This window comes from Ranitomeya variabilis, chromosome 7 (assembly GCF_051348905.1).
Source record: "Ranitomeya variabilis isolate aRanVar5 chromosome 7, aRanVar5.hap1, whole genome shotgun sequence".
Classification (NCBI taxonomy): domain Eukaryota; kingdom Metazoa; phylum Chordata; class Amphibia; order Anura; family Dendrobatidae; genus Ranitomeya; species Ranitomeya variabilis.
Window position 1 is genome coordinate 165,042,784 of NC_135238.1, and position 23,399 is coordinate 165,066,182.

Below are 23,399 nucleotides of genomic sequence, written 5' to 3' on the forward strand. Positions count from 1 at the left end.
GCTAACTTACAGGTTTCCTATCACGGAGCCCGGAAGGCTGAAAAATATGGGAATTTAGTCATCAGAAAATCTCATTTGCAGTGTGCTGGATACTTCTGGCTTGTTGTTGCAGGTTTGCCATTGTGTAGAATGCTGACCGTAGTAATCTGTTGCTACCAATGACAGATACCCGGTGGCTCCTGTTTGCAGATTATTGGTTGCCAGAGCTTTTTTACGAACCTTTTGGGGAACACGACAACATAGTTGGGGCTGACTTGTTGAGACAACTAGTTATCGAAAGGAGTACATTTCAGCATCTTTGAGCTACACGTTACCAAGTACATGGGTCGTCATTAAATCGGTCAGACAACGATTTATTGTAATAACTTTATTACAAATTAAAAAATGCAGCACAAGAGTCTGAACTGTAGATCATGGTCTGCAAAATGGACAAGCTGGAAAGGAGCTGTTGTCTCCCCTAAGATGTCATTTTATAGAAGATACAAATACAAATCTAACAAAAACGTCTAACATTTGCCAAGAAAAGGCACAGGAGCTAAACAGAAGCTGGCGTAACCTTAGCCTACATTGTTCTCACCACTCTTGGACAGTGGCCGTTTTGCCTAAAAAGTCAAGTAACATAAGTGCGAAAAATGCAGCAAACCAAGTAAAACAGAGGGTTCTCTTACAATTTACACTTATTACTTATCCACGGGACATCTGACTGATGGGGGTCCGGGCCCCATAGGTGTTGAAATGAGCAGCGCTCTACATGTATTGATGCTCCATTCAAACTCCTCTGATTGGAGTAGAAATAAGGGACAAGACCCCCCATCTAGTAATCAGCCAGTCATCAGGGATTTATCACCTGTGCTGCAGAGAAGTGAAAAATATCTGATATAAAAAAAACCTTCAAGAAAAGTCTATCAAAGGCCTTGCAGAAATTAGTGCAATAACGCTTACTAAATTCTCCCTCCTTTCCTCAAGAACTGTATGTAAAATGCTGCTTTTTGGCTGACCCGGGTCATGGGATTGAGCCGCCCATCCGGTGATGGGTATTGCACCCAACAGTCTGGTACCACTTCCTTCTGTCACAATTGGACTTCTGGCATCATACAGCGCAATAACATTGAGCGCGGGCTAGATTTATCTTCTGACTGCATGAATCCAACGCCATTGAACAATAACCCTATAGGATGCAGGGTGGCCATTGTACTGCTGACCGGCCAATATATCTGTAGTATTTCGGCATCCTCCGCTGCACCTTTTAAAAACAAAAACAAAGGGTAGAAAGTTTCAGCTGTTCATGTTCTAATTTATAGGATTTTGCATTTTACTGCACCCATAACGGAGAGCACCATCATGGCCATCGGCCTCTGCTAATATTTATGCTCTTCACTAAACCTTGTAGATGCAGCCATTGGAGTAGTAGGTGTGTATTTGTTTGCTCAGATTTCCTAATTTGCCCTATGAATGCTGAACGATTACTATTGCTGGTAGAAGCCGGATACATCCAGGCAATGTACCCTTACAATCAAGTAAGTTGGGCGCACTGCAGCTCAATGAGCCCAGAAATATTACAGCGAGGTGTGATGATTTCCATGGAGTTGGACAACTCTCTTATGTGCATAAGGTTTCCTAAGTCTTCCCCAACAGCAGATATTGGGAAAAAAATCTGGCACCTTCATTTCTGACATGCCGCCTTATCAGGGAGTACAGTGGGTGGTCAAACAAATATTTACATTGAGGACCTCCTATATAACATTTCTACGATTACACACATGCCTTAAAAAGTGAAACAGGTGTCATGTTTTTACATATTGAAGCACGGTAGTAGTATAGCTGTGAAGGCACTTGTCCCCCAATGAAAATGATACTTTTTTTGTAGAGATGCGATGTGGTAGTCATGATAGATCTAGTTTAGAAGCCATATGTAAATCAGGCTGCATGTGCACTGGGGAGTGTCAGTGCATCTAGAAGAACCCAGTCAAGTGCACTCCCAGCCTGCTTTGCATATGGCTTCTACACTAGATTTCTCATAGCTGTCACATCACATCTCTACAAAAAGAAAAAGTATCTTATGGTGGGACAAGTGCCCACACAGATAAGCTACTCCTTCCATATGTAAAAAAACAAACAAAAAAAAGGGACACTTTGCCTTTAAATATTTCCAGAATTGTGATGAGGGACAAAAGCAAGTTGTCCCCTCCTGCCCGATTAAAAGTTGACATCTTACAGTTCATACATCACCTAGTTGTCAGATCTTCTGTATATAACAATTTCATATGCACCTTTTTCACCTCTCATAGCGCCAGGCCAGCAGGCGAGTGTAAATGGAGAACGCTCCGTCACCTATTCTCCTGGTCACAGCTGGAATGAAGGGGTTCCACTACTTTATCCTCATGAGTTGGGGTCCACTGTGTTGCAAGGGGAGAAGATAAGTGTTTTAAAGTCACAGCAGCTTCTTCTGTTAGAGGAAATATTCTACGCTCCCAGTGTTCAGCCTGGTAGAGAGAAATATTACACAGACGTAAAGTAAGACAGTTCACAAACCAGGGACAACTAAAGGACAACGAAATAAAACAACAGTAATAAAAGTGGTTGACTTTGTTTAAACTCTTCATAAGCAACTAATACGTTTTCACGTTCTTCGATGGCAGGGAAATGACTATAGAGAACTTATGCAGTTGGGCATTGGAGTGAAGCGGTCACCAGATTTCATAATACAAACTACATATGTTAATAAATCAGATCTCTCAGACCTGGTGACGTTGGTGTGCTTACTTTATAATCCTAATACATCTGATTTTCAGAATTCATCTGACATGAACAGGACCAACAGCTGTAGAATTATATGACTCCAAATACATTCAGTCTCCTCCCAACGAACCTTACAGCTACAGCTTATACTGAGCGCTGCAAGATCTCAGCAGGGAGAAGGGACACTGAGGAGCTGGTAATCAGATCTAGGTGGCTGGAGATAGTTTAAACTTTCAATAAAAATAATACAGCCATTCTGACATGGATCATTAAAGAAATTCTCATATCCTTATTATTAAATAAACCTCTTTGGACAGATACATATAAGATAGTGTTGGCCGAGCAGGAGTTAGTGTCTCAACTCTGCCAGGACAAAAGGATAGGACTCTGGACCTCAACATTCATGATCCCTTGTTACCCAAACATCTGTCCACAAGATTTGTGTGGTGCTGAAATTAACTTCCAAGGGGCTCAGCGTTTCAGACAACTAATGGACAGATGTGGGCTGTTTTTGGAAGAAAGCAGCCATGTTTGTATAATCTTGTACAACCCCCTTAATCTTATATAGGTTCTATTAAAAAATGTCAATACAAAACTGTTAAAGTCAAACAGAGTAATCATGAATCAAGGTAAAGTACAAACTTTTAATTAAGAAAATGTGAAAGAAAAGCATTAAAGGGACTGGCTGATGGAAAGGAGAAAGGATTACAGTGAGTCGAGTGTTCATCTTAAATATTTGATCAGTTTTATGAATTTGATTTTAATAATATTTTATTTCAATAAGTTATTACCAGATGTGATGAATCCGCACCTCGCCTGACGTCACTATTACATCAGAAGGATCATGTAATGCGGTCTCCCCACGTTCCGCACCCACTGGGGACACGCAAGGTGAGGTAGGTACAGTTATACATAGACACCAGCTGTCCACATGGGCCTCGGGAGGAACAGGGAGTGAGAGGATGTGGCCTACACAGTCAATGATGTGGCACCACACTCAGCCTTAGAGGCCCCTTTCACTAGCACCAGGTCAGCGTCCGGTAAGATTGCCACCAGTTCCTCGCTCAATATAAGCCTGGTCCGTTAATGGTATTATATTGGGTCAGAAGGCAGCCCCGGTAGCATGGAAAGTTAAGCCCATAAACAGATGTGCGGTTTCGTGGATCGAGATAAAAGTGCAGCCCAGGGTTATGTTATATATTTAATCGTTATACACTATACACACACAATGGTTATACATATACAGTGGTCAGACATACAAATACAAATAGTGGTAGGACAAAAGATATAAGCAGATGACTCATGTCAATTACAGGGTTGATGTTTGACCATGTGTGTGCTGGGCAGCAGGGGGCATGGGCTGCCAGCTGGGTCATAGGTCCTTAACAGCACGTTACTCAAGGTGGACCTCCCCTTCAAAGTGAACCGTAAGCATAACAGAGAGACAGACCACATGGCCTTACACTAGCATTTATCCCCTTTGGGTCACTCCCCTCTGGGCTGAGATGTATCCAGTCCCCTTGCATCCAGCAGCTAAAAACTCCAAAACCTAAGATGAGTCATAATTCCTTAATAGACGGTCCTAGGGAGGCGGTTTTGGCAAAATTACATCCGGCCAGGCCCCAGCTACGTGTTGACACTAAACACATCTTTGCTATCTGGTTCCTACTAGCCATTCTATGTATCTCCACTCCGTAGGGTGCCAGAACGGATCAAGACCCTGTAAGGCGTTTGTTCCATTCCAGCCATTCCAGAGATCTGGAAAATGTAACCGCAATGTGGCTAGGACATAAGTTAAGTACATATTTTCCTTATGAAAAGCAAGCTGTATGAACAAAGCAGACAGACGGCATTTTTTTGATCCACAGGGGGTTTTCCTGTACTATCTGGTTGGTGGGGGTGTGAATTCGTTCTTTGAAACAGAGAAGCTGGGCTCTCTCTGCTGAGCCAAGTGTCCGGTACCAGCTGTACCTTTTGAGGAGGATTGTAAGTGGTCAATAAATCCCCCATCCTTCACACCAGATTAGTAACTTATTTGCCTCTTAAAGGGAACCTGTCACCCCCCCCCCCCCAGGGGGGAAACGCCGGCCCACTTGACTGAGGAGCAGGTATTTCAGACAAATTATAAAACTGATTATTTCTCTAGTTACAGCAGCCAGAACTAAAAGAGCCACCTTGTCAGAATGCAGCACTACTGCTGCACAAGGTGGCTCTTTTAGTATGAAACGACTGGGGGGGTGACAGGTTCCCTTTAAGTACTGGAATGAACATAGACACTTGGTCAGACATGACAGTCAGTCGAATAAGCATGAATGTCTAAATATGATGAAATGCAGCATTTAGTGTTTGCATGAAATTAAGATAGGGTCAGATTTCCTGTTATAGAGCTGAATCCCATTAGCATGGCTCACAGATTTCGGTGTTGAGCACTTCTATTAGAGAAACCCATTATCCCCTTCAGGATCGGGCAATGTTTTAAATAACTATTTAATGAATTTATTTTAGGCCTGGTGTGGGTGGCAAAGAAAAACATTTTTTTGGCATTTTGATTTTTCTTTTCTCTTTATGCCGTTCGCCATACGGGTTCATTTTGTATTTTGATATTGGCTGTCAGTAACCATGCATGCTGGGGTGGGTAGAGAGGAGATTAAAATCAAGCCTGCTGAACCACCCCTTTAACATGATTTACATGTTACAGGAAAACAGAAATAAGAATGATTTAACCCCTTGGCACAACTGTACAGCCATGATGGGGTGCGCATGTGTGGAGTGAGCTCAGCATCAGATATTAGCTGTGCTACACGGCTGACATCTGCTTGTAACAGCACTGACCACAGCTAGGTCTGATTGTGGCTGTCTAACCATTTACATGCCGCTGTCAAGCGCTGATAGAGACATTCATTCAAATGGACCGATTGCCGGAGCACTGATGGATTACCAAAGCAGCTAGGGGATTACTGAAGGCCACCATAGCTGCCATTTTGGTACTTGGGTTATTTCTATAGATACAGCCAGCCCATTAAGTCCATAACATGAGGAGATTTAACTCTTTACCTTCACTTGCTGAAAATCGTCTGTAAATTGCAAGTTTTGTGAAGCCCAACCATTAAGGGGTGGTGTGTCCCAAGAGACTGGGGACATGGAATTTGGACTATAGTTTTCTTCAGTGCACGAAAACACATTTCCAGGGCACTGCCCTGAGCTGTGGCTTGAAGATCTGAAAAATAAAAACACACATTTTATTATGTTATAGTTTGTTATCAAAAAGGAGACTGCAGACACTGAAAAAGCATCTGGCGAAACGGCGTCGTTAGGGGTGGTGGCTTACTGCATCTACAGCTCTGGCAAAAATTAAGAGACCACCACATAAAAACCCTGTCATGGGCAGTCCAATCTCCAGACCTGAACCCCATTGAAAACCTCTGGAATATAATCAAGAGGATGATGGATAGTCACAAGCCATCAAACAAAGAAGAACTGCTTACATTTTTGCGCCAGAAGCAGTGTGAAAGACTGGTGGAAAGCATGCCAAGACGCATGAAAGCTGTGATTAAAAATCATGGTTATTCCACAAAATATTGATTTCTGAACTCTTCCTTAGTTAAAACATTAGTATTGTTGTTTCTAAATGATTAGGAACTTGTTTTCTTTGCATTATTTGAGGTCTGAAAGCACTGTTTTGTTTTAATTTTGACCATTTCTCCTTTTCAGAAAAGAAAATCTAAATTTATTGCTTGGAAATTCGGAGACATGTTGTCAGTAGTTTATAGAATAAAAGAACAATTTACATTTTACTCAAAAATATACCTATAAAGAGAAAAATCAGACAAGCTGAACATTTTGCAGCGGTCTCTTAATTTTGGCAGAGCTGTATACGTAAAAGCACTGGGCACTTTGTAAGTATGTTTACTTTTTATGGCTTGATTTACCTAAAACTTTACACTCTCTCAAATGCCTGAAGCACTTTATGGATTTAGCCTTATGAACTACGCACTTTGCACTTTATATTAGGCTCTAAAATAAGTAAAAATGCATTTATGATTAACAGCTTTGAGGTATAAAATCTATTGATACTGTAGGTTTAGCCAAGACAGTGTAACATTCACATTTTGCCCCAATATGAAGGCTCCATACAGGATGCAGTAAGCCACTATTGTTCTAACTGTTGGAATTTTTAACATTATTTTAACATGATTTAATAAAAAAATATATTTTTAAATTCATTTTGTGCAATGGATCCTCTCTTTTCCCCTGAAAAGAATTATTTATTTATGGATGTGTTTGATAATATAAAAATGAAAACTATATAAAATTGATGATCAGCTCTAGTTTTTATTTTACAAGTGTCGATCGTGGAGAATTGTAATGCAGTAAATGTATGGAAGCAAAGACTTTTTTTCATATTAGGTTGGCAATTGAAAGTTGCAAGAGGGTATCGTTGTTGGCCCACAGATTAGGGAGCTTTACAAGGACATTCAGTTCGATGATGTACTTCAGGCTGTTGAGAAGGCAGCGTTGAACAGTTTTAAGAGTGTATAACACTGCCGAGTGCTATGTGATGTTTTATCGGATAGTCTTCAGACCAAGGTTAACGTTATGCTATGGGCAGTGCACATCTGCAATTTTTTCCATGCAGATTCAACATGAGAGAACAATCACAAGAAAAAAGCACCAAAAACGCAGTCAACACTGTCCAATTATTACAAACATAGAAAACGCCTTTATTGAAGGTAAAAACACAGGTATACAGCATGGCAGGAAAACATCCCCTATACAAACCCGCACACATATGTCACCAAGGGACCGGATTAAAGTGCATAAATGATATTGTAGACCACAGAAGTAGCAAAATCCAAGTGGAAGGCTTTAATCATATTAAGCATATAGAGATATCTATCTGTGGTACCTGTGACCATATAAATTTGGATCAAACGATCAGATACCTACCACAGTGGTAAGTCACAGTACCTACGCACAGCAATCCCGTCCTCCCCAACGCGCGTTTCGGCGATTTGCCTTCCTCAGGGGGAACCCCCCTGCTGTATACCTGTGTTTTTACCTTCAATAAACGCATTTTCTATGTTTGTAATAATTGGACAGTGTTGACTGCGTTTTTGGTGCTTTTTTCTTGTGGTATATTTATATGCAGTTGTCCATTTATGGTTCGGGTCTGCCCTGGTTAGTGTACTGTATATATTTAAATGGATATGAGAACTAGGACAGACCATGTATTCTACTGAATTATATGAGAGAACAATCGCAGCATGCTACAGGTGCATCAATTGGTTGGATCATGGGCACCCATAAAGTCTATAGGTGTGAGTGAAACATTTGACTGCACTTGGATGTCAGACAGAGACAATGGAAAAATTAAGTTCTCCACAACGGAGATATGATTCTATCATGTGAGAGAATCAGATCACGGTAAGATGACACTCGAATCAATCTGTGACATGTTTGGGTTGAGTGACATTAGCAAAATCGGCCCGATTTTCTCGCAAATAGACAATGTGACTCCAGCCTAAGTAGATTAATTAACTTGCTAAACACTAGGGAAGCCACAGCAACTCTTCCACATCTAGAGAATACCAAGGATACCGTCATTAACCCTTCTGCAGCTTTAGACAACCAAGGTTGAAAACACTAAATACTTTTCTGCTCCAGACCAAGGGATGTGGCCATGAACGCTTTAACCACCTCAGCCAACTGTAGGCACTATACAGGAATATATATTTGCTTTGATTTTGATCACCCGGCGTAGTGGTAACACTAAGTAGCAGCTGTAATAGTGTGAGAATTTATATATATAGAAAAAAAAAAAAATAGCGCGACTTCTGTGAAGGCAGTTTGTGGTATTTGCAGCTCAGCCTCACTCACTTTAATGGAGCCAAGCTGCAATACCAGATACAACCTACGGACAGGGGAGGCGCTGTGGCATTGAAGTTTTCTAACGTACAACCCCATTTATACAATCCATAATGAAGAATATGTAATGTCAAAAAAACTAAAATCAAATACATTTATTTTTCCTGGATGTTTTCAACAGTTGGTTCAGACAACTAACCTGCTTCTTTTCGGACATTTGCGCTGTTCCCAAAACGACCAGCGAACCTTTTCTATCTGCTCATATTTCTGATGTCGTATTAAAAAAGCCTCGTCTGCCAGATCTTCCTGCTAAAAATGTTAATAAAATAGTTGTGAATGTGGTGAAAAAAATAATGAAAACACAACTGCTAGACTTGGGGATGTACTGCATTTCTTTCCTCCCCCCAAAAAATACTGCGTGTGAAATCAGAACTGAATTTTTCTGTTTTCAGTGGATTTAAATAAAATACCCGTACTTCATAGGACTTTACATTTAGGCAGTTCTAAACCAAAGTGTCATGTTTTCCTTAAAGGGAATCTGTCACCTCATTTTTCGCATATAAGCTGCGGCCACCGCCATTAGGGGCTTATCTACAGAATTCTGTAATGCTGTAGATAAGCCCCCGATGTAACCTGAAAGATAAGAAAAACAAGTTAGATTATACTCACCCGGGGGCGGTCCGGTTCGGATCCGGTCTGATGGGCACCAGGGCCTCCCATCTTCTTACGATGACGTCCTCTTCTTGTATTCATGCTGCGGCTCCGGTGCAGATGTACTTTGTCTGCCCTGTTGAGGGCAGAGAGGATGGCACGGGGCGCAGGGGTCGGGAAAGGTCAGAGAGGCCCAGCGCCTGCGCACTGCAGTACTTTGCTCTGCCCTCAACAGGGCACAGAATTACGCCTGCGCCGGAGCCGCGACAGAAGCAAGGAAGAGGACGTCATCGCATGCAGATGGGAGGCACCGGACCTGTGACGCCCATCGGACCGGACCGAACTGGGACCGCCCCTGGGTGAGCAAAATCTAACTTGTTTTTCTTATCTTTCAGGATACATCGGGGGCTTATCTACAGCATTACAGAATGAAAAATGAGGTGACAGATTCCCTTTAACCTTTGTTAGCACTTGCATAAGGTTTTGATGATTCAACATGGAATTTTTGGGGTCTTTTTCAGCCAGCCTTATTAGGGCCAAATTGTACAGATGTCCCTATAGTTCTCTTTTTGGATTACATTCTAGTTTCTGAGAATATATGCATACAACAGCTGCATTAAAATTCTGAAAGTCTTAAAGGAAATCTGACAGCAGGTTTTTGCTACATCATCGGAGAGCAGTGTAATGCAGGTAAAAAGAAGATGAATCCAAGTCCATAGTCAGTGCGGTGCTTATCATAGGGGGAGGGAGCACTGCTGGAATGGTGTAGTCCGGAAATGTTAATCTCTTGGTGACAGACTGCAATGGCATTCAATGTTTCATACTATAGTACTTTTGTGAGACCTACATAATACATTTCATGGGCAAATAATAGGCTAATGGTACCATACTATGGAGGCTATCAATATGGCTCTGTAATTTGGCTGAGGGCATATAGCCTAACGCTGTATTACAGAAATGGAGATAACCCTGAAAATCTTCAAATCAGTAGTTAAAGGGAATCTGTCACCACATTTTTTCTATGTAGTCTGAGAGCAGCATAATGCAGAGACAGAGACCCTGACACCAGTGATGTGTCACTTCCTAAGCTACTTGCTGTAGTTTTGACAACAGCACTACTTTATCAGTAGGAGATTGTCACCAGAGGACAAGTAAACCTGCTGCCAGGTAGTCCAACCACACCCTCAACACTGATGGCAGCGTTCTGCCCATGGACTGCCACTGTTTCCAGTACCTTCTGTCCTGAGGACGGGGCAAGTTCCGTGCCTAAATGTATAGTCCTGCTTTTTATCTATATAAAAATAATGCTTTGAAAGAATACTGCTAGATTCTTACTATTCTTTAGCAGTGCTGTGTTATTCCTGCTCATTTTTATTTTGAAATTATCACTGCACTAATCAGGGCAGAGAGCGAGAACTGTGCAGCTGTGCTAGAAGACAATTTTTAGCAATATTTTTTCTTGTTAAAAAATGCATCTAAGTTTAAGTTTCCAAAAAGTTTTTGATGCTACATATTTTCGCTGTGCAAAAAAGCACAGCGCCTTATAGTTCCAGCAAAGTGAATGGGATCTACACATCTCTCATGCCCACTGTATTTTTTTTTTCCCCACTTTTAAGCAGCGCAGGCTGACCTGCAGTATATTTTTGAAATTCGCAACATGTCAATTTCTCAGGTATGCTTAGATTTATGTGCTGATTTTCATAACGGAAGTGCAGAAAATCTGCAGGTTACAAAAAATAATGCGTATGTGTTTTTGGTGCATTTCCACTGCGGGATATGACTATACTAACAGAGCTTGGTCAAAGACAAATACTAGAAGCATCCAAAACAAGGCAACATTTTAGACATGGCAAACCAAAAAATAGAGACAAAACATATGTAAAAACAAAACGCAAGTAACCTAATATACAGTCGAAACCAGAAGTTTACTTACACTTTATAAAAAGACACAACTGCATGTTTTTCTCATTATTTGACATGAAATCAGAATAAACCTTTCCTGTTTTAGGTCAATTAGGATTGCCATAATTGTTAATATAATCATTAACATAATGTGATCTGAGTAAAGTAAAATTGAACTTTTTTCTGCATAATGTTTGGAGAAAATAGGGAGAAGCTTGGAAGCCTAAGAACACCATCCCAACTGTGAAACACGGTGGTGGCAGCACCATGTTGTGGGGTTGTTTTGCTGCAGGAGGGACTGGTGCACTTCACAAAATAGATGGCATCATGAGAAAAGAAGATTATGTGGCAATACTGAAGCAACAACTCAAGACATCAGCCAGGAAGTTAAAGCTTGGGCGGAAATGGGTCTTCCAAATGGACAATGACCCGAAGCATACTGCCAAAATGGTAACAAAGAGGCTTAAGGATAACTAAGTCAATGTTTTGGAGTGGCCATCACAAAGTCCTGATCTCAATCCTATTGAAAATCTATTGGCAAAGTTGAAAAGGCCGGTGCGAGCAAGGCGACCTACAAACCTGGATCAGTTACACCAGTTTTGTCATTAGGAATGGGCCCAAATTCCGACCAATTATTGTGAGAACCTTGTGGAAGGATACCCCAAACATCTGACCCAAGTTATTCAGTTTAAGGGCAATGATACCAAATACTAATGAAATGTATGTAAACGTTTGACTTTGCAGTAAGTAATAAAAATGCCTTAAAACATTGTCTCTCATTATTCTGGTATTTGGCAAATATTAATAATTATGGTAATCCTAATCGACCTAAGACGGGAAAGGTTTATTCTGATTTCATGTCAGATATTGAGGAAAAACATGCATGTGTGTCTTTTTATATGGTGTATGGAAACTTCTGGTTTCAACTGTACTTAACAGGGACGGAATATCTGCAACATCTAAAACTCACTAAATAATCATTGAAACCTTCTAGTCAGAAAAATACATTAAATGTAACAGGTTTAAGACATTTATTTAGCAATGTATACAGTTTGGATTGTCTGACAGATCCACTCTAATACGTGTGAGTTGATTGGCGTCTTGTGTATTTTAAAACATGGAAGTAATGCGAGTCACAGAGCCCTTAAAGGGGTTGTCTGGTCTAAAACTACAAGTCTGCAGTCACTATGTGAATCTTCACTTTTCGCATAATGAGGGTTCTCCGGTGTCATCAAATGGACAGTCATGTGACTGCAAATATGCGATTTTCATACTTCCAGCCACATTCCAACTAGACTGTATCCAACCTTGCTCAATTCACTTGCATTGAGCAAGGCCGGACAGTCTAGTCGGCACGTGACCGCATGCATGTAATACGTGTAGTCATGCCCCTTCCTCTCCAGGCGTCGGAGGATCCTCACAGCACACAAAGTGAAGATTCGCAAGTCTGCAGTCACATAGTGTGACTGCAGACTTGTAGTTTAGGACTTTTAAACTAGAACAGACATTGATTTTATCAATTCTGAATGGTCAGTTCTAGAAACAAGTAGTGGACAATGAATGGCGACTACCAGCCGCCAGATTACAGGAATTTTCTCAAACTAGAATGTAGATTTTTAGGGCTGATATCACCAATAATATGGATTATTCCCAACAAGCAACTGCGCATACATAGAGTATAAGCAAGAGGTGACACGTGCACACCAGTCTTCCCGGTGCTCGACAAGTCAATATTGGAGGAATAACTGAGCTGTGTTTGGTTAAAAAAATATAAAAACAAAAACAGTATATTATATATAAAACAATCTAACCTCTTCACACGGAGGAGACTTCAATGGTTCAAGTGCAACTTCTTTCCAACTGAAAGTAAATCAAAATAATTATAAGTTGTAACAATATATATATATATATATATATATATATATATATATATATGTATATATATATATATATATATATATATATATATATATATATATATATATATATATATATATATATATATATATATATATACACACACACACACACACTTCAAAAAAGCCGGCAGCACTCCATTTTCTTATAGATAATATGCAGGATTTATTTAAACCCACATGTCTGTGCGACGTTTCGGCTCTGAATGAGCCTTTCTCAAGCAGTGAGTATTACTATATATATATACACATTCCCATCATCCCCTAATCACAGCCAATTAAAGTGCAATTTTAGAACATGTATATTACAAAGCATTACAATTTGCATAAAGTGCTTAAGTGCCACTAGTGTGCGGTGTTCATATATATTTAATCAAACCATTTCACTCAGTTAACTACTGTCCATCTGATTAGTTGTTTATGCTTACCCCTGGAGGGACATGCTGTTCATGGAGGATATCGGCGTTCTAAATTACTTACTGCGCATGTCTAAGTGCTTGTGATTACGTCATACCCACATGTTAGATTCAAGGCCAATCAGACACCTGTATGCAGCATCTAAAATCGGGCGCATGCGCAGTAGCGCCTGTTACCGCCATTTTGGTTGTGGCATATCTCCAAGGGTGCCTATTATCGCCATTCTGGTTGTGGCATGCCTCTCAGGGTGCACCATCAATAGCGATCCACACGCACATCAATTGTATTATACGGCGCTTGCAAAATATGATTACTTTGCTTTTTTTCTAGCGCCTTAACCCTATTAACCTCCTGGTATGACTAATTCGCACCATAGTGTAGTTCACAAAGCATAATACCCTTTCATTGCCGCACGGACTTTTATTTCTATGCCTAATCCCGCCCTGACAAACCAGATATGGCCTTTATTCAGACCATCATCAAGTTGTCAAACAGTGTCAAGAGGGTGCACCCAAACTTTCCAGGCAAAGTGCCTCAACTCCTGACCTCTGCACAGCGGTAGCACATCAGTCCCGGCTAATACCTAAAACCGCAACTATATCAACAAACACACGGCTCTTTTACTTAGAAGTCAACCAGTACAAGAAAAATGCAGTTAACCCTTTCAGGCAGAAAGCCCCAACCCCTGGCCACTATAGAAAAAAGTCCCAACCAATATATACCAATTGTAAAAAATACTAAAAAAGTGTTTTTAAACAATTTATTTATTGGCCTTCAATCTCTTCACATGTATGACTTAATATGTTTGTAATATATTTTATATAATTATTTCTCATTATTTTGCTATTTGATTGAACTAGATTCACAATTAATTTTTTTGAAAACATTTTTTTTTTTAGAAAAAAGAATTTCTTTTTGCTCTAGAAAAAAAGCAAATTAATCATATTTTTCAAGCGCCGTATAATACAATTGATGTGCGTGTGGATCGCTATTGATGGTGCACCCTGAGAGGCATGCCACAACCAGAATGGCGATAATAGGCACCCTGGGAGATATGCCACAACCAAAATGGCGATAATAGGCGCTACTGCGCATGCGCCCGATTTTAGATGCCGCATACAGGTGTCTGATTGGCCTTGAATCTAACATGTGGGTATGACGTAATCACAAGCACTTAGACATGCGCAGTAAGTAATTTAGAACGCCGATATCCTCCATGAACAGCATGTCCCTCCAGGGGTAAGCATAAACAACTAATCAGATGGACAGTAGTTAACTGAGTGAAATGGTTTGATTAAATATATATGAACACCGCACACTAGTGGCACTTAAGCACTTTATGCAAATTGTAATGATTTGTAATATACATGTTCTAAAATTGCACTTTAATTGGCTGTGATTAGGGGATGATGGGAATGTCTATATGTATGCAATATGAAGTAATACTCACTGCTTGAGAAAGGCTCATTCAGAGCCGAAACGTCGCACAGACATGTGGGTTTAAATAAATCCTGCATATTATCTATAAGAAAATGGAGTGCTGCCGGCTTTTTTGAAGTGTATGGACTGGAGACAAGCAGTGGACGGGCTGTCTGGGGGCTTTGCACTCGAGGATAAGTAAAGGATTTGTGCTGTTCCAATTTTTGCTAATATATATATATAAATGTACTGTTCATGTATGCAGCTCCACTGCAGATTAATTCAATGTCAGGGCAGGAGTAGATCAATAACAGGTGAACATAATGCACTATATATGATGTGTACGGTGTATTATTATTATTATTATTTATTTATTTTTTTTAACTCAAATAGATTTTTATTAAGAATAACATTGCAATTTTACATATTACAGTCTTGTTTTCAATACAATATTTTACCAGTATCAAAACCCCAATATTCCCAACTTATCCCTCCCCACCCCAATAAGACCGCTCACCTCTTTTAATAACACTTCCACCAATGATACTTAATGGATTTTATCCCAATTAGGACCGCATACCATGTTTTGTTCTCACCAAGTCAGGCCCTCAACTCTCCTTTTCCCTATACCTAACCTCTAGCCCATTTCAAGCCACGCAGACCACAGTTTGTCAAACATTTCTATTTTCCCTCTTTTCTTATAAATTCCTTTTTCCAATGTCAGACCCTGCTTCACATATTAAAGGAATTCTCCTCTTGTGGGCGGTTCATCCTTTATCCAGTTTCGAGCTATTACCTTTCGGGCCATATGCAACAATCTGGCAATTGCCATCTTCAAGGTGTTATCCACTCCAATGTCATCCACATATCCCAGCAAACACCATCGGATCCCTTGGTACCGTGCAGCTATACACTCCTTCCACACGACTCAAAACCACCAACCAAAAAGCAGCCAGTCTCGGACACGTCCACATCATATGAAATATTCCAGCATTTACAGTCTTACACCTCGGGCACTCAGAATCAGCACGCAAACCTGCTTTATAGAATACTTCCGGAGATTTGTAAACTCTGTGTATTATATAAAGCTGTGACAGCCTATATGGTTCGCTTAGTGACCGCCGTGGAACCCACTCCAGCACCGACTCCCAGGTTTCATTCTCCAGTGGGCCCAGTTCCCTTTCCCACTTAGCTCTCGGATTTATCGTAAATCCCAACATTAATGTATGCAGTAAATCTTTATATAGGGTGGAAATAACCCCCCTCGTAGTCCCTTCACCACACACATATTCCAACACTATATCTCATTGGATTCTAATACATTCACCCTGTTTTGAGCTCCAAATGTGTGTCTCATCTGCACATACTGATATTCCACGGTGCATTATTTTTAATGTATCATGTGTAATCTTTGTGTCATGCCTAGTGTTTATGCATAAATAAACATTACACCTTATACATGATACACGCAATATAGAGACAGATACATTACGTCCCATGCATATTGTACTGTGCAAATATAATATATATACACTCACCGGCCACTTTATTAGGTACACCTGTCCAACTTCTTGTTAACACTTAATTTCTAATCAGCCAATCACATGGCGGCAACTCAGTGCATTTAGGCATGTAGACATGGTCAAGACAATCTCCTGCAGTTCAAACCGAGCATCAGTATGGGGAAGAAAGGTGATTTGAGTGCCTTTGAACGTGGCATGGTTGTTGGTGCCAGAAGGGCTGGTCTGAGTATTTCAGAAACTGCTGATCTACTGGGATTTTCACGCAGGGTTTACAGAGAATGGTCCGAAAAAGAAAAAAAATCCAGTGAGCGGCAGTTCTGTGGGCGGAAATGCCTTGTTGATGCCAGAGGTCAGAGGAGAATGGGCAGACTGGTTCGAGCTGATAGAAAGGCAACAGTGACTCAAATCGCCACCCGTTACAACCAAGGTAGGCCTAAGAGCATCTCTGAACGCACAGTGCGTCGAACTTTGAGGCAGATGGGCTACAGCAGCAGAAGACCACACCGGGTACCACTCCTTTCAGCTAAGAACAGGAAACTGAGGCTACAATTTGTACAAGCTCATCGAAATTGGACAGTAGAAGATTGGAAAAACGTTGCTTGGTCTGATGAGTCTCGATTTCTGCTGCGACATTCGGATGGTAGGGTCAGAATTTGGCGTAAACAACATGAAAGTATGGATCCATCCTGCCTTGTATGGAGCATCTTTGGGATGTGCAGCCGACAAATCTGCGGCAACTGTGTGATGCCATCATGTCAATATGGACCAAAATCTCTGAGGAATGCTTCCAGCACCTTGTTGAATCTATGCCACGAAGAATTGAGGCAGTTCTGAAGGCAAAAGGGGGTCCAACCCGTTACTAGCATGGTGTACCTAATAAAGTGGCCGGTGAGTGTATATATATACAGTGGGGCAAAAAAGTATTTAGTCAGTCAGCAATAGTGCAAGTTCCACCACTTAAAAAGATGAGAGGGGTCTGTAATTTACATCATAGGTAGACCTCAACTATGGGAGACAAACTGAGCAAAAAAAACCCAGAAAATCACATTGTCTGTTTTTTTTATCATTTTATTTGCATTTTATGGTGGAAAATAAGTATTTGGTCAGAAACAAACAATCAAGATTTCTGGCTCTCACAGACCTGTAATTTCTTCTTTAAGAGTCTCCTCTTTCCTCCACTCATTACCTGTAGTAATGGCACCTGTTTAAAGATGTTATCAGTATAAAAAGACACCTGTGCACACCCTCAAACAGTCTGACTCCAAACTCCACTATGGTGAAGACCAAACAGCTGTCAAAGGACACCAGAAACAAAATTGTAGCCCTGCACCCGGCTGGGAAGACTGAATCTGCAATAGCCAACCAGCTTGGAGTGAAGAAATCAACAGTGGGAGCAATAATTAGAAAATGGAAGACATACAAGACCACTGATAATCTCCCTCGATCTGGGGCTCCACGCAAAATCCCACCCCGTGGGGTCAGAATGATCACAAGAACGGTGAGCAAAAATCCCAGAACCACGCGGGGGGACCTAGTGAATGAACTGCAGAGAGCTGGGACCAATGTAACAAGGCCTACCATAAGTAACACACTACGCCACCATGGACTCAGATCCTGCAGTGCCAGACGTGTCCCACTGCTTAAGCCAGTACATGTCTGGGCCCGTCTGAAGTTTGCTAGAGAGCATTTGGATGATCCAGAGGAGTTTTGGGAGAATGTCCTATGGTCTGATGAAACCAAACTGGAACTGTTTGGTAGAAACACAACTTGTCGTGTTTGGAGGAAAAAGAATACTGAGTTGCATCCATCAAACACCATACCTACTGTAAAGCATGGTGGTGGAAACATCATGCTTTGGGGCTGTTTCTCTGCAAAGGGGCCAGGACGAATGATCCGGGTATATGAAAGAATGAATGGGGCCATGTATCGTGAGATTTTGAGTGCAAACCTCCTTCCATCAGCAAGGGCATTGAAGTTGAAACGTGGCTGGGTCTTTCAACATGACAATGATCCAAAGCACACCGCCAGGGCAAGGAAGGAGTGGCTTCGTAAGAAGCATTTCAAGGTCCTGGAGTGGCCTAGCCAGTCTCCAGATCTCAACCCTATAGAAAACCTTTGGAGGGAGTTGAAAGTCCGTGTTGCCAAGCGAAAAGCCAAAAACATCACTGCTCTAGAGGAGATCTGCATGGAGGAATGGGCCAAAATACCAACAACAGTGTGTGGCAACCTTGTGAAGACTTACAGAAAACGTTTGACCTCTGTCATTGCCAACAAAGGATATATTACAAAGTATTGAGATGAAATTTTGTTTCTGACCAAATACTTATTTTCCACCATAAAATGCAAATAAAATGATAAAAAAACAGACAATGTGATTTTCTGGGTTTTTTTTGCGCAGTTTGTCTCCCATAGTTGAGGTCTACCTATGATGTAAATTACAGACTCCTCATCTTTTTAAGTGGTGGAACTTGCACTATTGCTGACTGACTAAATACTTTTTTGCCCCACTGTATATATATATATATATATATATATATATATATATATATATATATATATATATATATATATATATATATATATATATTAATTATACTAGCTATTGAACCCGTTCTACGCCCGGGTGGCGAGCATTTATATTGGAATATGGTCTCCATCCTGGTATGTGCTGCTCCTATCCTGTCATATGCTGCTCCATCCTGCGCCCCCATCCTGTCATGTGCTGCTCCACCGTGTCATGTGCTGCTCCATCCTGCGCCCCCATCCTGTCATGTGCTGCTCCACCGTGTCATGTGCTGCTCCATCCTGCATCCCCATCCTGTCATGTGCTGCTCCACCGTGTCATGTGCTGCTCCATCCTGCGCCCCCATCCTGTCATGTGCTGCTCCACCGTGTCATGTGCTGCTCCATCCTCATCCCCATCCTGTCATGTGCTCCCATCCTGCGCCCCCATCCTATCACGTGCTGCTCCATCCTGCGCCCCCATCAGTGCGGGCGGCTGTGCTGAGTGCGGGCGGCTGTGCTGAGTGCGGGCGGCTGTATGTGGCTGTGCTGAGTGCGGGCGGCTGTATGTGACGTGGCTGTGCTGGGTGCGGGCGGCTGTGCTGGGTGCGGCAGCTGTGGACGGCTGTGCTGGGTGCGGTGGCTGTGCTGGGTGCAGCGGCTGTGCTGGGTGCAGCGGCTGTGCGTGGCTGTAGGCGGCTGTGCGTGGCTGTGGGAGGCGGTGCTGGGTGCGGCGGCTGTGCGTGGCTGTGGGTGGCTGTGCTGGGTGCGGCGGCTGTCCGTGGCTGTAGGCGGCTGTGCGTGGCTGTGCTGGGTGCGGAGGCGGTGCATGGCTGTGGCGGCTGTGCTGGGTGCGGCGGCTGTGCTGGGTGCGGCGGCTGTGCTGGGTGCGGCGGCTGTGCTGGGTGCGGCGGCTGTGGGTGGCTGTGCTGGGTGCAGCGGTTGTGCGTGGCTGTGGGCGGCTGTGCTGGGTGCGGCGGCTGTGGGCGGCTGTGCGTGGCTGTGCTGGGTGCGGCGGCTGTGCGTGGCTGTGGGCGGCTGTGCGTGGCTGTGGGCGGCTGTGCTGGGTGCGGCGGCTGTGCTGGGTGCGGCGGCTGTCCGTGGCTGTGGGAGGCTGTGCGTGGCTGTAGGCGGCTGTGCTGGGTGCGGCGGCTGTGCTGGGTGCGGCGGATGTGCTGGGTGCGGCGGCTGTGCTGGGTGCGGCGGCTGTGGGTGGCTGTGCTGGGTGCGGCGGCTGTGCGTGGCTGTGGGCTGTGCGTGGCTGTGGGCGGCTGTGCTGGGTGTGGCGGCTGTGCTGGGTGCGGCGGCTGTGCTGGGTGCGGCGGCTGTGCGTGGCTATGGGTGGCTGTACGTGGCTGTGGGCGGCTGTGCTGGGTGCGGCGGCTGTGCGTGGCTGTGGTCGGCTGTGCTGGGTGCGGCTGTGCGTGGCTGTGGGCGGCTGTGCTGGGTGCGGCGGCTGTGCGTGGCTGTGGGCGGCTGTGCTGGGTGCGGCGGCTGTGCGTGGATGGTCGGCTGTGCTGGGTGCGGCGGCTGTGCGTGGCTATGGGTGGCTGTGCGTGGCTGTGGGCGGCTGTGCTGGGTGCGGCGGCTGTCCGTGGCTGTGGGCGGCTGTGCGTGGCTGTAGGCGGCTGTGTGTGGCTGTAGGCGGCTGTGCATGGCTGTGCTGGGTGCGGCGGATGTGCTGGGTGCGGCGGCTGTGCTGGGTGCGGCGGCTGTGGGTGGCTGTGCTGGGTGCGGCGGCTGTGCGTGGCTGTGGGCTGTGCGTGGCTGTGGGCGGCTGTGCTGGGTGCGGCGGCTGTGCGTGGCTGTGGGCGGCTGTGCTGGGTGCGGCGGCTGTGCGTGGCTGTGGTCGGCTGTGCTGGGTGCGGCGGCTGTGCGTGGCTGTGGGCGGCTGTGCTGGGTGCGGCGGCTGTGCTGGGTGCGGCGGCTGTCCGTGGCTGTGGGCGGCTGTGCGTGGCTGTGGGAGGCTGTGCGTGGCTGTGGCGGCTGTGCATGGCTGTGCTGGGTGCGGCGGATGTGCTGGGTGCGGCGGCTGTGCTGGGTGCGGCGGCTGTGGGTGGCTGTGCTGGGTGCGGCGGCTGTGCGTGGCTGTGGGCTGTGCGTGGCTGTGGGCTGTGCGTGGCTGTGGGCGGCTGTGCTGGGTGCGGCGGCTGTGCTGGGTGCGGCGGCTGTGTGTGGCTATGGGTGGCTGTGCTGGGTGCGGCGGCTGTGCGTGGCTGTGGTCGGCTGTGCTGGGTGCGGCGGCTGTGCGTGGCTATGGGTGGCTGTGCGTGGCTGTGGGCAGCTGTGCTGGGTGCGGCGGCTGTGCGTGGCTGTGGGCGCCTGTGCGTGGCTGTGGTCGGCTGTGCTGGGTGCGGCGGCTGTGCGTGGCTGTGCTGGGCGCGGCGGCTGTGCTGGGTGCGGCCATTTTCTTGGTCCTGCTCCCGGAGTCGGCGCCTGCGCAGTCCGCGCTTTCCGGCGCCATTTTCTTGAAGACACTGCAATGTGTCTTCAAGAAAATGGCGCCGGAAAGCGCGGACTGCGCAGGCGCCGATTCCGGGAGCAGGGGGACAGTCACGGCCCGGAAGCGCGTCGGTGGAACGGGTCAGGTAAGTATACTCACCCTCCGCCTCCTGGCTCGTCCCTGCTTGTCCGGTGGAGATCGCGGTGTGCGTTCAGCGCTTACGCATACCGCGATCTCCTGGGAGCGTCGCTCTGTGAGGTCCAGACTGCGCCGGCGCTTGCGCTTGCGCAGTCTATAGAGGCTTCGGACAGAGTGACGCTCCCAGCGTTATATTATAGATATATATTATATATATATATATATATATATATATATATATATATATATATATATATATATATATATATATATATATATTGTGTGTGTCATGTATGGGGTGTGATAGTATATATTACTTCCCATGCATGACACAGATATCTATCTATCATACATAATACAGGGAGGCTCATGACTGTAGAGCAAGTGCGGGGCAGGGAGCCAGCCAGTAAAAGGAGAAAATGGTATGAGTCGCTCAGCATAGAACCGGGGATAACAGATTTTTCTTTCTTTAAAATAGTAGTATAGCACTGTGGAGACACAATGGGGGATATATAGGGGGGAAGGGAGTGCATTAAAGGGGTTGTCCAGGCTTGACACAAAAAGTCAGCAGTCACTATGTGACTGAATACTGCTGAATTTTGACAGTGTGTGGTGTGTATGCTGTAGATCCGTTGACAATTCTTTTGCTTTCCCCATGACTCACAATCCAGAAATGTCAGTGGCTGGATGAAAGATGCCAGAGTCTGTCTGGATCCCAGAAACTCACTCAGCTTTTATACACACACACTGATTACAAGCAAACAGGTCACAGGATAGGATGTTACTTTTAGTAGCCATTCAAACCCATTTGTGTCAACTTCTGGGCATGTTATCAGGCCAAAATCACAAGGGTATGTAAACTTTTGATCAGGGTCATTTGAATGTTTTGGGTTGTCATTATGATTTAAAAAAAGAAAACACAGTAGTTTGACAATAAATGGCTTCACCCAACCACTAACCATGAGTGGAGAAAAAGTTTTGGTGTTATCATTCATAGTCTCTGAAGAAAGGCCAAGAAAGCAAAAATTCTGTCGGGGTATGTAAACTTTTGAGCACAGATGTATTATCCTGCTTTCTCAAATGAAAAGATGATACCATTCCTAGAGAGTGTGAACAGTAGAATTATAGTACACAGAGAAAAAGATAGGGAAAACATTCCACCATCAAAAATTGAAAGGGAGGGAAATAGCATGGTGCTGTCATGGTTCGAGAAAATCTAATTACCAATAAGCAATTATCTTTTCCCTTCAGCATGACAGCACGTCCAAAAATACTAAAATAGAAGAAATATCTAGGGAGGGACCACAGCTGAAAGAACCTTTTCTTCCAAAGGAAAGATCAGAGATCCCCAGAACCAACCTGTAGGGCATAAAGAAGGTGGAGGGGGAAGACTATACTGCCACCTTGCAGATTTGATCAATAGAAGCATTAGCTCTTTCTGCCCATGAAGAAGTCACAGCCCTAGTAGAATGAGCCTTATCTTGAGGAGGATACCGACCCGAGGCATAGTAGGCTAAGGTTATGGCCATCTTAACCCATCTAGCAATGGTGGATTCAGTGTCTCTCCTACCCTTATTTGGGCCTTGCAACAAAATAAAACATGGCTGTACACCTCCACCATTAACTTGCTAGCTCCAGATATTTAAGGAAATATCTTCTGACATCTACAGAATGAAAGACTAGTTCACCCTGTGATTTTGGACTGACACAGAAGGACGAGAGGATTATTTCCCGAACTCTATGAAATCTGGGGACCACTTTTGGAAGAAAAGCTGGGTCAGGTCTTAAAATTACTCTACTCTAGGATACTTATGAAGAGTGGATTAATTGAAATAGCCTGCAACTCACTAACCAGTCGAGTCGAATTTAGAGCTACTAAAAGTA

The 23,399-nt window shown here is 44.0% G+C and overlaps 1 protein-coding gene across 3 annotated transcripts in view; it reads right to left on the reverse strand.

Annotated features, from left to right (window-relative positions):
• Positions 1 to 354: 354 nt before the first annotated feature.
• The window catches only part of KANSL1L (KAT8 regulatory NSL complex subunit 1 like), a 185,023-nt gene continuing 161,978 nt past the window's right edge, over positions 355 to 23,399 (reverse strand). For 2 of the 3 annotated variants that reach the window (XM_077272230.1, XM_077272229.1), the window contains exons 12-16: positions 12,969 to 13,017; positions 8,804 to 8,913; positions 5,794 to 5,956; positions 2,271 to 2,483; positions 355 to 1,243 (exon numbers count right to left, since the gene is read on the reverse strand). In XM_077272230.1, coding sequence (XP_077128345.1) covers positions 2,328 to 2,483; positions 5,794 to 5,956; positions 8,804 to 8,913; positions 12,969 to 13,017 — 478 coding nt within the window. In that variant the 3' untranslated portion in view covers positions 355 to 1,243; positions 2,271 to 2,327. The remainder of the gene's footprint in view (positions 1,244 to 2,270; positions 2,484 to 5,793; positions 5,957 to 8,803; positions 8,914 to 12,968; positions 13,018 to 23,399) is intronic. The other variant, XM_077272231.1, reaches the window with a different exon arrangement.